General features: G+C 44.3%; 1 protein-coding gene across 1 annotated transcript in view; it reads left to right on the plus strand.

The window, feature by feature from the left end:
* pex14 (peroxisomal biogenesis factor 14) overlaps positions 1-15,668 on the plus strand; it is a 36,553-nt gene that overhangs the window by 9,441 nt on the left and 11,444 nt on the right. The window contains exons 3-5 of the mRNA XM_011622001.2: positions 6,206-6,290; positions 11,959-12,084; positions 14,334-14,419. Coding sequence (XP_011620303.2) covers positions 6,206-6,290; positions 11,959-12,084; positions 14,334-14,419 — 297 coding nt within the window. The remainder of the gene's footprint in view (positions 1-6,205; positions 6,291-11,958; positions 12,085-14,333; positions 14,420-15,668) is intronic.

Below are 15,668 nucleotides of genomic sequence, written 5' to 3' on the forward strand. Positions count from 1 at the left end.
GCCTGTTCTCTTTCACCAAAACTACTGCCTCAAGTTTCCTCCCTGGTTTTGACGGTGATTTCATTCGGACCTCTCTGCTGCTCTGGATGTGTGGCCCATTGTCTTGGCAAGTGTGTCTAAATATTTCTGACAGGTCTCGGTGAAAGACAAGGCTGCAAGGGTAAAGCAGCAGCCACCTGTTCCAGCGTCGGCCAGTAGATGGCGATGTTAATCTTCCCTGGCTTCTTGCTCTGCCTGCAGACTTTGACACACCTCTCCCCACATACGAACCTTCTCCTGGCCTTTTCTCTGGTGCACTCCGGGGGGAAAGAGGTGTCACCCTGCACAGAGGGGTCACGCCACCAATTCCTGGCCCCCTTTGAAGACCGTGAAATCGCTGATCCAAGACACACGATTAGCACGTCGAACCCATTGACTGTAGACGAGTTGACCCGCGATTATGTCACTGGAATGTCACAATGTGTTGGATCGGCCGTGTAAGCCTACAAATCTGCACTCAAGAAAGAGTTTGATCAATAAAAAGACACCTCGAGTTGCATCGCTGCGCCTTTTTTATTAGTTTGGCAAGCTGAAAAGAGCCGCACACGCAACTGATGCCAACTTCACCCAGCACGTAAGTGTGCGTGCGCACGTGCTGTCCCGGCGAAGCGAGCAGTGTGGATCTCCAGAGGAGGATAGGCTTGTCACCGGAGGTTGCTGCTGACGGAGGCGGCTCCTCTTCTGACATCAACACAGCTTCTGCGGCGTGTCGCTCGGACACAAGCGCCACGTTGTTTACCGCCGCTGCCGCTTCTGCTTTGCCTCAATCAACTAATTGAATGTGAGAGGCTTGTGGGGCCCCGATGATGGAAGGACCATCACACGGCTTTACGAAGAAGTGATAGAAGTACAACTTTTCACACAAATTAGAACAACTCTGGCTCTTCAGGTCAAAAATGCCATATTTCTATATATCTGGCTAAAAATTAATGCACAATCAGAGTTTTATTTTATTTAGCTGGTATAGATTGAATACAATTTCATTTACCGTATTTTCTAGACTATATGTCACTCCGGAGTTAAAGTCGCACTAGCCAAAATTGCATAATAAAGAAGAAAAATAGTCGCACTGGACTATAAGTTGCATTTTGGGGGAAATTTTATTTGATAAAATCTGAGACCAAGAACATTTAATCTTGAAAGGCAATTTAAAATAATAATGGATTAGCAATAGGGTTAGGGTATGCTAACGTAACGTAACGTAACAAATTCAGCTACATGATCCAGAACGAACTGAGTACGCGTCTGCTTTGTTAACGTAACATATTAACAGTTATTCAGATAACTATAGCATAAAGAACATCCGAGCAAGTTTACAAACAATCAAGTCTAACTCCATAGACGAAGCACCGCTTCTTCTTCTGCGTCGCTAAAGGAACTCGTTCCTCAGGTACACACGCCTAGAGTGCCCCCTTGTGGTTGTCAGTGTGAAAATAACGAACATGTGAGATTCTGTAATAATGTATTTATTTAACATATAAGTCGCTCCGGAATACAAGTCGCACCCCTGACAAACTATGAAAAAAAGTGCGACTAATAATCCAGAAAATACGGTAGATTTATATCAGCAAGCAGGTGCCTTGTTATGCAGGTTGCTTCTTTATTGAAAAGTTGGTGTTTTATGTCCCATTCAGAGGCTTTTGGAGGCAGATTTGAGCGCTAGAAGCTTGATGGCGAATGCTTTAGCGGCGTCCTGAGGGGCTCACGGAGCTACTCGTCACAGACTGTCATCATTGACTGATACAGAAAGGGGGGAAAAAAATAAAAAACAAAGCTTCAAATTACAGGAAAGAGGCACTGCATTAAAGAACAAAGGAGATCGATGTCAGTACATTAATTTTATGCGAATGAAAAAAAAAAATCAACTAATTAAAATTGATTACTGCTGCTTCGTAAATGTGTTTCTGAATTAAATTATTGTATGAAAACATTTTGACCAATGGAGGAGCTGAGGAAGTATCCATTACTGGATTGCAGCTGAGAAGGAGCTGCAGTGTTTTGTGGTGGCTAAGTAGTTTTGCCCCCCCCCCCCCCCCCCCCCCCCGCTGCTAAAGTGCCAGGGGTGAATCTCCGCTGACCCTCATCTCTCAGACTCATGGTTTTAGACTTTTACCTGAATTAAAAGGAATTTGCGGCCCCCTGTAAATATTTTCGTCGGTATCGGGTGAAAGTGAGCCGCCGTTGATGAAGTTGTTGTTCTTTTGGCATTGGGGGAAGCTCTGGGGGGGGGGGCAACCTGCTGGGGATAACCTTCAGTTAACAATCATTTGTCTCGCTGGTTGCGCGGGGGTGTCGGAGTGACAGCTCTGGCTTCGGATGCTTTCTCTCCTGCCTTTGATTTTCCGGGCTTTGGGGTTAAATAGCAGTTATCTCAGAGAAACCTCGACGGTTGTTATCAGCACGCACGTCTTCAGCGTCCTCGTTGTTTGTTTGTTTGTTTGTTTGTTTGTTTGTTTTAACAGTTTCTCTTTTACTGCTCCACCAACTCATCTGACTTCTTCTGAGCCCTGATATGGAAATGTGGCTGAGCGGAAAACATGTCCGGTTCCAGCCGCGGTCTTTGCCTTTTTGTTCTTTTTAGCTTAATTTCCGTTCAGCGCCCTCCCCCTTTCACAGAAGCAGAGCAAGAAAATGCACGTTTGATGTCAGGTTCGCAGCCTTCGCGTGCCTCTAAAAGTGACAGCCACAGAGCGCCGCGTGTTATTTTTAAACGCTCACTGAGCAAATGTCAATGGAGTTTTCCATGACCCCTTTTCATCTGCTGAATTGTTGACCTTTTAATTGCAAACGTTACGGTTCGACTGACCGTTGGGGGAGATTATGAGGAAGGGAAAGAACGGCAGTGTGACTTCACTTACTGTAACTTTAGCAACGCACCGAGAACAGAAAGTTAATGAGCGGCTGTCGTCAACCCTCTGTTCTTTTACTCGAGGCGTCATTTCAGTCGCGTTACGGTCTCTGTGAGTCACACCCAAAATACAGGAAGGTAGCAGCCGTTTCAACCGCACACCGACGAGCAAAGTTCGCGCGCACGTCTTTCCTGATGTCTGCCGGGGCCAATAGTTTCCTACAGCTGGTCCCACGAGACCCTGGATCCTCCTCTAAAGGTCGCATCACGAGGGAATGATGTTACAATTAGAAGGATGCTTTAAAAAGATTAAAAAGTGCTGTTAGCTGCATCAAGGAAACACAATGATGGCATTAGGGCTTTCTTTCTGGCTGGGGTCTGGTATCACAAAGGCGTCCATTTAAGTCATTTAAGACAGCCGCCCCTCACAGCAAAGCGTCCACGGAAGCACCAAATTAATATAGAGCTTCATTTTTCGCCCTCTCTCACTTTCTCTCACTTTTGGCCCTCCTGATGTGTGTTTGGGGGGAAATTTGAGCCCAGCCTAACGTAATTTTTGCTCGTGTCTATCAGGTTTGTTATTATATCAGGGGCACTTCTCCACAAATGTACAGACCAGGGCAATTTGGAATGAATTGATTCACACTGAGACTGAATCCTATACTTACTAATGATTTCCTTTTAGCTCCTTCATTGCGCCCTAACACCTAACCTAAGGTCTGTCATGCTCTCAGAATGTCTTCATTACGAAATCTAATGTGTACTGTGTTTTCACATGAAATAGATGATGGGGATTAAGGACTGGGGGGTCATTTTTCATGACATGCACTTGTTAAAAGTCCAACAAAAATGATGAATGTGAGCTCCACAATGTCAAATCAACTTTAAAGAGTTACCAGATGCACATGTTGGGGGAAAAAATAGCTAAAATATGAATGAAATATCCCGAGGACCTGGTTTGTTCTGCATTTTGACCTTTGGACCCGGCAGTAATACTGTACATGGTTACATAATAGAGTTGTTTGCTGTAGCTTTGGAAGATCAAGGGTTAAATTGAACTTCTTAACTTTTGGGGTCATTTTGCTAACAAATAGCTACTGTCACAACCTCCTCTGCAGAGGTAATGAAAAAAAAATATGTATATATTTTATTTAAACACAGGTTCTTGCTGAATGTCAGCACTTCCAGTGAAGATTCCAACTGCTCGGATCTGGAACTGGCTGCAGTACTTCCATATGTCTTATGTATGTGGTAGTTAAGTGCTATTGCTAGTTACAGCAAATATGTACAACTGGTTACACGGATTCCCTCAGGCGCCCAACCATGCAGTTCGAACGTAATTGGATTTTGCCCTCATTTCTCACAGTTCAAGGCATCACAATGGTAATTTTCAGGCAAGTGCAGTGCAAAGTCTTGTCCAATTCAAACTCAATAACATGGCTGTAATCTTGTCCGTTCATCAACTCCACTCTCTTTAAGTGTGTTGGTTAATGTTATCTCTTCCTATGATTGAGTTTTCACCTCTTTTTCCAGCTTTACCTGACACTCTATTGGCTATCTGGTTTGTAAAGATTATTGCTCTTAATATGGAGCACTTTGGTGCATTAGCAGTCAGCCCTTTACTGAAGCTTTGAGGGGAAAAGACTAATTGTTGTACAGCGAGGAATATTCGTATGTTTAAGTTAGGAAACTCTTGCGTTCTAGTATTTACTTTTTTACTCTGCCAGTCCTATTTTCTTGTGTAGTTAAGCATCCCAGTCCCTTAAAAGCCCAGCTGTATGCTACCCAGCACTATAACCGGTCTGATCCATAAGTCAATAACAAGACAAGACTGAAACCTGCACAATGTGGTTATAATTGATTGAGATGTTGGGTGGAACTTGTGCAAAGCATCTATGTCATCTGCTAAGAAGTGCACTTTTCCTCTCTCCGAAGATCTACCACTGCAGTTTTAACCAAATGGACACATGCTTCATTAATGCGCCGCCCAGCTAGCCGCCGCCGTTACCGAGACGCCGATTATCATTGACACGATTTCTTGACTGTGTTGTGCTATTGAAATTTTGAGGCCACGCAAACACAGTGTGCCCATTCAGCATATTCCTCTTCTATTAGATCATCGCCCCACACAGGCCCCCACATCACTCTGGGAAAATATTAGAATAAGATTTTACTGTCGCCCAGTCTTGTTGGCTTAGTTGTGCATCTTTTTGTTAGCGCTGTGTTTTGACTGATCGTCTTTAGGCATTTAGCTTGAGTTTTAATTTTTGTTTCCAGAGCCGCTTTTTGTCAACGAGAGGAAGCTCCCCCGCCACGCCTTCCTCTCGTCTCGGACAAGTTTGCAAATCTTTTGGACTGAAACGGGTTCATCTTATATGCAATGCATTACCCAAAACGAATTACCACTGGCAGGACTCTCAATCACTTTGTATCTTTCAACACTAAGAGAAAAGAAGAGTAATCAAAACCTTTCAACCTATTAGAGGGATGACTTTTACAATTGAATCACGGGGACCACAGGTGCGATAATAAGTCATCTAAACCTCGCCTGCAGTGCGTTTCTCCTTTCTCCCCGTTCTTACATATTTATCTGCTTTAGCAGGCGCCACTTCAGGGCGCCCGCTTTAAATTTATGTTTTAATGCCGTTTGAAGACCTATTTTCATTTCTCTCTTCTTTTTTTTTGTCTCTCTCTTGCTCCAATTCTTGGAAACGCAAACCGAGGTGGAAAATTAAGGTGCATCTCGAAGGAAAACATAATAGAATCGATGAATGCCGTGCACTTAAAACTACTGCTGTTCTGATGCTATTTAATGTTCTGGTGCATTAACGTTTCAAGTCATTACGACATCCAGGCCGGCTGATTTGATCACGGCAGGTTTTTAACTGGAAGAATTACAGAAGTTTTGAGCCTAGGATTCTCAAGTTATTAGATACAAATGATCACCTCTGCATTAAGTATAGATTTTCCTCCACTGCCCACTTAAGAATGGAAGTTTGTCTTTAAGAGCGTAATAGCAAATTAAGCTCCATCCTCCATTTGTCCAGCACTCTTGATGGGCTAATTTTATAACTGCTGATTTGGTCATTCCCCACATTTAGCTGGAAAGTGGTCAGGTGGTCTAACTTCCTCACAGCTGGGTGCGGGGTCTCGGAAGAAACTATTAAGTGGAATCCATTTATGTTGGGAGGATGAGTTTCTATTCGGAATGAGCCTTTTTTTTTTAACTTTGCATTCACGCCGACCCCGCCTTCGCTTCCTTCCATTGCACAAACTGAAACGGCGCTCTTCTTCTTCTTCTTCTTCTTCTTCTTCTAGATTAACACTGCTGTGAAATTTCTCCAGAACCCGAAGGTGCGTCAGAGTCCGCTGGCCACCAGAAGAGCCTTCCTGAAGAAAAAAGGTGAGAAAAAGCTGCATCACCATCACGGTGCGTGTGTTGGTTCGACAGGTTTTTGGTGCTCAATGTCATCTTTGAAGGGGTGGGGGGGGGCATTGCTGTGTGAGGGTCAAAGGTCACAGCTGTAGCTCTTTGCCCCGGGGGTCTGACAGGGGTCGATTTGGCTTCAGAGTACACGATTCAGGCCCTGTGAATAAATGACACACCAGTTAGGATGCTCCTTTGGGTTCAGGAAAATTAATATTGACAAACACCCTCCGCATTTTCAGTGGAATTATCAATATTGCCTCCCAGCATTTTAACCCTTTGCTTCATTTGTCCGTTACCATAAATTTAAGGCAGCACATGTGTATTTTTTGCGTGTGAACGCTTGCTGGCTCTTCAGTTTCTCTGCAACCCATTGAGATTATTTCTGACACCTAGCCGAATATTGTGCTAGCAATAAAAGTTGCTTTATTGCCCTAAACTCATTTAAGTTGGTTCAATATAATGCGGTGGTGGAAAATGTGCAGCGTTTCACCGCATATCGCTCAAAGCCAGTCTAATGCAATATGTAGAGAGCGGGCATGTGACTTTACCTCAGATAAACTCTTAACGTTGAGTGTTTTTATTTCGGTTCTTTGTAAAACAGTCCTGTACTTACGGCGAGCTGAGGGACTCTGCCTGCAGCATTAGAGAGGCCAAACAGTGAAAAACGAGCCTAAAAGCTCCATGACCGGGGAAGGTAACCTGAAACCAAATCCATGGTTGCCGGCTGTTACTACACACGTCTCATGTGGCTCTAATGACTCTTGATATCTTTTGAAATTTCTCTGCCTTCGCGTCTCATTATTGACAGCTAAGACATGTTCATAATCCACCGTCGATCCCCTCAAATGCGATAAAGCCTCATCAATGCAGGAATGATGTCATGCCGAGCGCCTCTTTATTTTCAGTTTTCTGCCTTGTCAGAAACTCCGCCGAGCGGAGCTGCTCTTAACACACTTTAGGGCCCGTGAAATATTTATGACACTTTAATGTACGGGTATTTTGGAAAGATGGACCCACCGTGGATCTACGCAGGAGTCGCCAGTTTGCATGAGCTCATTGATCTGGGAGAGTGAATGAAACCTTTCAGAGCTGGACGCTGCGGTGATGTCATATTCCCCTCCTCCTCTGCTCCTGCACATCCCAAATTCTTTCCCGGGGTGGTTTTGGCAGACGCCATCGTACTCGTCTCCCCGCTGCAGCGTACGGGGCTGATCTGATCCCAGAGATGGCTTCTCCTCAACAGTGGAGGCGCACTTGTTGATGAACGGCTGCGGAGACTCAACTTCCCCCGATGAGTTAATCCATCTTATGAAGATGTACAGGCAGATATCGCATGCTGATTGTGACGATTTAGGTAGAATTCTGTAGGTACGGAGTGGTAAAAACACAGCTTTGATTTTAGTTTATGTGTCTTGTTACTGACTTAATGTCTCCAGCAGGCTTATTTGACAGCCCTTTGTTCTGTTTTCCTCTTTGATTTTAGTACTTTAATAAAAGATGTCATTCGTATTAATCATGCATCACCTACTTTCATCATAAAACAGGCCCAGCCTGCACGAAAGAACTGTTTATAGTGAATCCCTTTTCATTATTTAGCACTCACGTTTGTTGAGTAGAACAGAGAATGTGCAACTTTTAATTGCACATTGGATAGTAATGGTGGTTTGAGAGGACCTGCAGTGGTGCAGCCCTCCTGAGTCCCCCCCCCCCCAGAGTTACCCCCGATAGCAGCCTCCCATCTTATTGCCTTCTGCATGTTCCAGGCTACGGCGGTGACCCGGTGACCCACTGGTGTGGTTTATAACCTCGCTACTTTACCTGCTTTGCTCCACTTTGGTCGTTTTGGTCGACAAAAGCATTTCAAATAAAACTTCATTGTAGTCCAAAAAAGGACCCATAATATAGGACAAAATACTAACAATTTCAATTACGTGCATACTTGGGCGTGCATACTTTTAACCTCCTGCTCTAGGAACCCCCCCTCCTCCCATAGTCACCACATGTACGGGTCTTAATTTCTAATACAGTTTAATGTCATATTTATGTAAATACTTGTGGATTTTTATTCTATATCCACAGGCAGAAATGTCAAAGCACACATAAAATGAAACAATACCATCTCCCAGCAGAGTGGAATTTAAATTGGATTCCTCTTGCTGCCACTACTTACGCTGGACAGCTGATGAAGTGGAAAATAGGGCCTACTTTGATTACGTGTTGCCGAATCTTTACGCAATAATCTCGCTCCCGCATATTATTTCCCTGCACGTTTGCGCCCTAATCTGCAGCGAAGGGTGCCTCTCTGGTTACACACGCTCTTTTTTTCTAAAGGGATCTTAATAGTCTGGTTTGTTTCAATATTCATTGCAAAAATGGGATTTTCTGTTTTCCTTCAACTGTCAATTTCAGCGCGTGAATTGGCAATTATGCAGTCTAATATTTGGAGCTGCCCTCCTCGAGTCTTTGTTGAATCAACCATCTGAAATCTTGAAACTTTATCACTTAGATGCAATAGAAACCAAGATTTTAAACCCCCAGGTTTTAGCTTTTGGTTATTGTTGCTTCCCTTTCAGGGGCAGCAGGCAAATGAATTCTGCCTAAATCCATCTCCAGGCAATTTCCCTTGTTCAAGATTAACAAAATTTTATTGTGTTTGACTGAAATATAATTCCTCATCTAGTGAATTGTGCCATCTATGTTCTCTACAATTAAGGTCCCATTAAGGCACCACCATTTAGCCCAGGCAATTAGCGGTTACACGCATAATTACAAAAGAAAAGTTCTCTGGACAAAGTCAACAGCATTTTCGGGCTTTTAACATGTCACTTTGACCCCGGCCGACGCCACGCCAACGGTTAAAAGCAAACACGGAGAACCTTCAAGCGCCGCTGCCACACGGCAGGTAAATTTGGAGAAACGGGCTCAGGCCGTCCTGTGTCTGTGACACGTGAATCATGGCCCGACTTCTTTCTTTTTTTCTTTTTTTATATCTTGCCATTTGTTATTGAGTTGAATAAATAATGCTAATAGGTTTCACCCTGAGTGGAGGTCTGGTGAGGGAGGGTCACGGGGAACACAGGTAGGATGCTGGGGTATTACCATACCTGCTCTGAAGGTAAGAGGAAGGATAAGGTTCATCATCCCAGATATTAATAGGATGCCGTTTGTAAGTGGGGTTATGCGGCTCACCTCTCGGACAAAAATGACAATGACCAAGGCCTGCGTAGATGGCGAAGGGATTGATGTGGTTATAAATTACTCCACGGCGCCACCTAGCCTAGGCCTTGCCTACTTTGTCATCACTACAAGGCGATAAAGCAGGGAAATGAGAGCAGAGCTCCCCTTTTAATACATAAATGAATACTCTATGAGAGTGGTCATTATTTGGGTCATTCCCTTTTTACCCTCCCCGGGCAGTTGTGGTGACACAGACTCACGAGCACAACACGAGAAACAGGAAGTCGTACTTTCAATAACCACTGACCTCCATCTCTATGACCCCGGCCGTGCTTTTAATACCATATTTAAAATGTAAGTAATTTTCACCCAAGGGCAATTTGATAATTCAGACCAACAGTGGGAATAACTCTTGACAACACCTTTTACCACCAAAAATATTTTAGTAAGCAATTTTTATAATTGGCTGTCCAGTTTTAGTGCTGACCCATAAAGTTCAGAATTGCCAGAATTGGAAAAATAGATTTAACGTAAGAGCCTTGCTCCCTCTTTGCCCTTAAAAAAATAGCCAGGGAATATGAGCCGCCGAAAATAGAGCTGTAAATAACGCGACCAGCAATGGGTTTTCCTTTAAATAAATACCGATCAGGTTTATGTTGAAAGACAATAGAAAACGTAGCCCAGATATGCAGTTTACAGTATTTATAGCTGTAATATCGAGGTGCCAGCACCGTAATTTCATGCCCCAATGAGAATGGCAAGGTCAAAGCAAATGCTTTGGCTGAGCATCTGCTAATACGGTGACTCATAAACAGGCACTGTGTGTGTATCAGGTGCACCAAATAATACAGTATAATGAAATACAGAATAGCTTTCCATTATTGTGCTTTTTTTACGGTGTCATCATTAGGTGTAATTTATGTCTTTAAAAGAATTCATCTCCACACAGGTCGATCTCAAACGAGGGTCCAGGGGTCGTTCTACAGGTTTTGGAAGCCGCGATAAATTTCACACCTCCTTTATTTTCCTTTCCCTTTTATATGTAAAACTCCACTTCCGCCTTGTCCGCTGTTTGTGTGGATCTAAGGCTCCTTTCGTTTGTTGTTGTCTTCACATATCAGAGCGCAGCACCAAGTTACCGAGCAGTAATTTGACTAGAAAACAGCATTGGGGATTTCCATGTATTTTGTTTTAACGCAAGGCTGCATGAACGACATCAAAGAAGCAATCAGCCATTAAGATGTACATACATTAAGGTTGATGGCGGCCTGAAAGTGAATTATTTTAGATTTAAAAAGCTTTAGAGTTCAAGGTGAAAGGGAAAACGCGAAGCGCGTTCTCGCCTCCTCTCTTCGGGAGCCACCGGAGCCCTCGCCCCCCTCGCTCAATAGTCTGCCACCGTGCAGTCTGCTGTGGTCAGATGAATCTGGAGTCTGGGGACACATTATTGCTTTTTTGACGCTGCAGAAACTGGGCACATGGCGCTCGCCACTTCCTGGCACTCAGGCCCCTTGGCAGACGACGGGCCGGCCAGCGCTTGCCTTCAATTATTCCACCATTTTCATGGCCGTTCAAAGTCCCCGGAGCAGTTAAATACGGTGGTGGGGGCAGGGACGCCCCCCCTCATTGTGTGAGCAGTGCGGTAAATCATCACAGCAGTTCTTCACCATGTTGATCTGTTGGTACAGGGAGCGGTTAGAGTGTCGTAACCTGTTTAAGCTACTTAAGCAGGTTTATAATATGGAGATTTCTCATATTTCAGTAGCAGAGAATTTTGGATTTTTCCCGAAACAATAAACACTGGCCGTCTAATGTAAGCTTTTAGTGCCGTCCATCAAGAGCTGTAATCATTTCCCTGGTTTTAGACGAAGATGTTCATAAAGAGGAGACTCGTAGCCACGGCAGCGCATGGCGCCTGAAATAAAATCCTTTCTTACCACGAAAGGATGTGTTAATATTAGATTTTTATTTTATCTCTTCCCTTCTGATTTTCCATCAGGGAGCCTTTTGCAATTTAATCATCACTAAAATCATTAAAAAGATCTGAAGATTAAATTATATTGGCATTTGCAAAATTATGTAATACATTTACATTACAATGAAGAAATTAAAATAATGCATTTTAGCCGTCTGTGGTGTATAAAATCTCCACCTGGGAAATATAACTGGAGAGGTGGACAGACTCTTATTTTCTTTGCCTTTGGTGGCACTTAATAGATTTCATTGTCTGAACCTTTTTACACCTTCTTCCTAAGACGGATGCCCCTGAAACCGGAATTCTCGGTGGACTCTCTGAATTATAAAATGAAAATGTGTTTTTGAGAAGAGGGAAGATTGAATGGACTCTACTTAAAACTTGTGCGGGGGTGGGGGGGGGCTTTGGGTGCATCTACACATATTATGACTGGAGAGCCATTCACCCGCAGCCGTTAAAGCCTCTTTAAGGTGACCATCTTTGTTTCAGGGCTGACGGATGACGAGGTGCAACTGGCCATCCAGCGTTCAGGCAGCACAGAAGAAGTCCTCCCCTTGACCCCTGTTGGGCTCCCACAGCCGGTCCACGCTGCTCAGCTGGTTCCAGTTCCGCACAGTGAGTCACAATCACTCACACACAGGGGAAGGGGGGTGAGGGGCGCTCTTGGTGTTATTAATTTAAACCTGAGCACAAGTCAAATTGTTCCTTTACATATATAACAGACACATATGCTGTTCAAAATGTGTGAATACAGATTCAGGGAACATGACAAGAGCATGCGTGCCTCTTCCTGTTGTGTTTGGGGGGGGGGCTTTCACCCAGCTAAGACCCCACACTTCAGCCTGTAGCTTTATTACCTCAGGAGGTTATGAGTGCTGTCCACTGATTTACCAATGCAGAATGAAGTCCGCGCAACGCTTAACCCACATGACAATGATTCCAGATGTATTCCACCCTCATTTATTACCACACTGTCCTTGACTCCCCTGGCATCTCATGTTTTGTAATGAAAGTGATGTTGATGGGATGGCCATGTAGTTAGGGAGACTCGTGGCTCTCCGTCCATAGTGGAGGTTTTATATCAAAATGGCTATAAGGGAGCTGCATAATGAGGTGAGAGCGGGGAGTCTTGTATGGGGGGTCATGCTGAAAAGAGGGGGCTACCTCCCTTTGATGTCCTTGTTATGGGGACGGTGCACAGAGACCCGCATCCATCTCTGTCGAAGTAATGGATACTCTGATCTCTATTTCCACACGGTAGAAGGACAGGAAGGCCTCCACTGAACCCAATAAATTTGAGAGGAGATTGGAAAAACGGGGGATGGAGACTACAGTTCCACAGCTTAAGTGACCAAATAAAAAAAGGAAGATGGCAGAGTGGAAGTGGTCGAGGGGAAAAAGGGAGAGACGGAGAAAGAAGAGAGAGCCTAACCGCAGGGAGGGGGGGGTTCAAGTGGAGACCCCTCGTGATGCAGTGGGGCTCGTTCAGGGTCAACCATCTGTGCCAAGGACTTCCAGGCCTTTCAAAAGCACGGTATTCTGGGATAGCTGACAATCTATCGCAGCTATAATGTTGATGAAGACCCAAATTTATGTGGTTACCATATGGATGCTGGGGAATGATTCAAAATTCTTTTGATACTAAAGGTTACAAGTTCATGCCTGAGTGCTGTGGAGATGATGAAGCCTGTCCTTGAGGGAGTGGAATAAAATGGAATTCCGAGTGAAAATTGACCGTGGAGTGTGATACGACAGCAGATCTCATGTTGCATCTGGAGCACTCACGAACTTTCATGAAATTAATCCACTTGTGGAATATCAGGATTATTTATTTCTTGTTGAAGCATTTCTAGACTTTAACTGAAGTTCAGTTTTTACAGCATTTGTTTGATGGCTAAAGATGCGACAACTGTAATTTGCAGTATTTTGCATCGTGCACATTGACTGCACAAACCTTTATTCAAATGTTTATGATTTCCTGGTAATTTTGCATTTTATGGAATATTGTCTCGACTGTCATCAGCAGGCAGAACCTGACGTTTAACCTCATCTCAGACACAAAGATAAAGATGTTTGGCCAAATTCTCCCATTGGATCCAAAAATACCCTTATCAGCTGCTTTCAGGTGCTGGAGGCATCATATGCTACATGACTCCACCAAGAACCCCATCTAAAGCATCTAAAACATTAACAGGAGGGAGAGCTAATATTCATGCTGCAGACTGTGGCTAGAGGGCAGCAGATACACCTTTGGGAAGTTTTGTTTTGTGATAGTTCTCTCTGCTTTACCCTGGTGTCACCAATCAGCTGTACGCAGATTTCTCTTTAGCTATATGAGTGAGTAGAAACTTGAAGTGTCCTCTACACTTGCTCTGTGTTGGGTCACCGTGTTGTAAATGGGCGGGAACAATACTGATGATCATACTGATAGAGGCAATAAACAGCTACCTCGGTTGCATTCCTGTGATGTAACTGGTCTTAAAATACAGCCTGTAAAAGCTGCAGCCCAATAAATGGATCTATCCACAACTTGAGTCTCTCAGCAATTACTTACATTTTTAGGACAACATCTGAAAGCTTAGTTGAAAAAACAAATTTAAATGCAAGCCTCACGAGGACGGTTGGAACCATCGGTCTTATGACGCGTGAACTGAAAGAAACAGGCATGCGCTCCAGCCCCTGCAGCAGGAAGGTAGAGTTGATGCACTGTTTTGGGTCAGTTAGTTTCATGTCCGTCACAGATTGATGTACCAGAGGTGTGGGAAGTGTTCTCTTAAGGATGCATTTAACTGAATTAAACTTAAAGTAAATCAGTCAGCGGGTCAGCGCTGTACTTTGTTCACATGATTTGTCTTCCTCTGCAGGTCCAGCAGGCTACAGATGGAGGGATTACGGTGCCCTCACCATCATTATGGTGGGCATCGCTGTTGGCTTCCATCAACTCTACAAAGTAAGTCGCATCCTTGTTCCCTTGCCCTCTTGACTATATCTCCTTATTGACTTTGTTTTTCCGGTTTTAAATTTTGTAATACATTACGCTCTGCATCCTTAGATTTGTTAGCACAGCGTCTCCCTGATATTACTTTTAGATTAGTATGCTTAGCAACGGCATCTGCTTTATGATTAATGTTATTTTGCATTAGAAGGTGTCTCTGCAGTACACAGCACCGCTTTACTCTTGTTGTTAAACCCGCCCCGTTTCATGTCAGAGAATGAGCTCATTTGAACTCCTTTTCAACTTCCCCATCACTGCTCCTCTTAGAGACGTATGCATGAATATTTCTTTCCTTCAAACGAATTTAGTTGCTAACGCAGCACAACAGCCATTTTCAACATCCTTCACAAAAACATCACTCTGGTTTTTAACAGGCTTAGCAGCCCTCCAACATAAGCTCGCGAGGCCTCTTTTCCCCGGTGATATTAATCCCACAGTGGTTGTTAGCAGCAGACTGAGTGGCATGTGGAAGCCATTACTCTCATTTTAGAGGAGCGCGGGAGCTCGCCCAGAGATGGCAGTTCTCCCCCGTATGTGTGCGAGAGAAGAAGAGAACGTACATCTACTACATATCTGCCTAGCTGACCCCGTCTGCCTTTCACATTGTTGCACATGCTCAGCCTCTCCACCTCCCCTGTCCCTGCCGCGGCCTTCCACCGATGCAAAGCCAGGCTCTTCCACTCCCTTCTTTCCTTGGTGCAGCAGTGTTTACCAGCCACTGGTCATCTGGGAAGCGGGATTCCCTGGCGGGACGGCACAGGTTGCTGTCATGTCACTGGCAAGAAGCGCCAGTCGCACCATATGCCCAAGCTTCTGCCCTCACTTTATTTATGTTGCGGCACACCTTGTAAACAGCAGATTCCCAGCAACCCACTTATTAATTACCACGTGTTGACACTCATTTAATCTTTTTCTCTAAAAAGTGTTTATTACTTGTGATCGCGTGGCCGCGTGCCACCTTGGCTGGAGAGAAAAACAGGCGCAGGTGGCACTGCTGCTTGCACTGAAGTAATCTTTATGCAAAGTTGCCACTACAAAGATGAGCAGATATTTCTGAATGACAGGCCAGGTCAGCGAGGCCGGCCAGGATCACACACGTGTGGATAGAGCTCTGTAGAGCTCAGCTCCAAGCTTGAGAATGAAACAACAAGAGCCACGTGCTTCCCATCGTCTGGTTTTATTCATTCAGTGGATAAAAACATGC

Source organism: Takifugu rubripes, chromosome 3 (genome assembly GCF_901000725.2).
Source record: "Takifugu rubripes chromosome 3, fTakRub1.2, whole genome shotgun sequence".
NCBI lineage: Eukaryota > Metazoa > Chordata > Actinopteri > Tetraodontiformes > Tetraodontidae > Takifugu > Takifugu rubripes.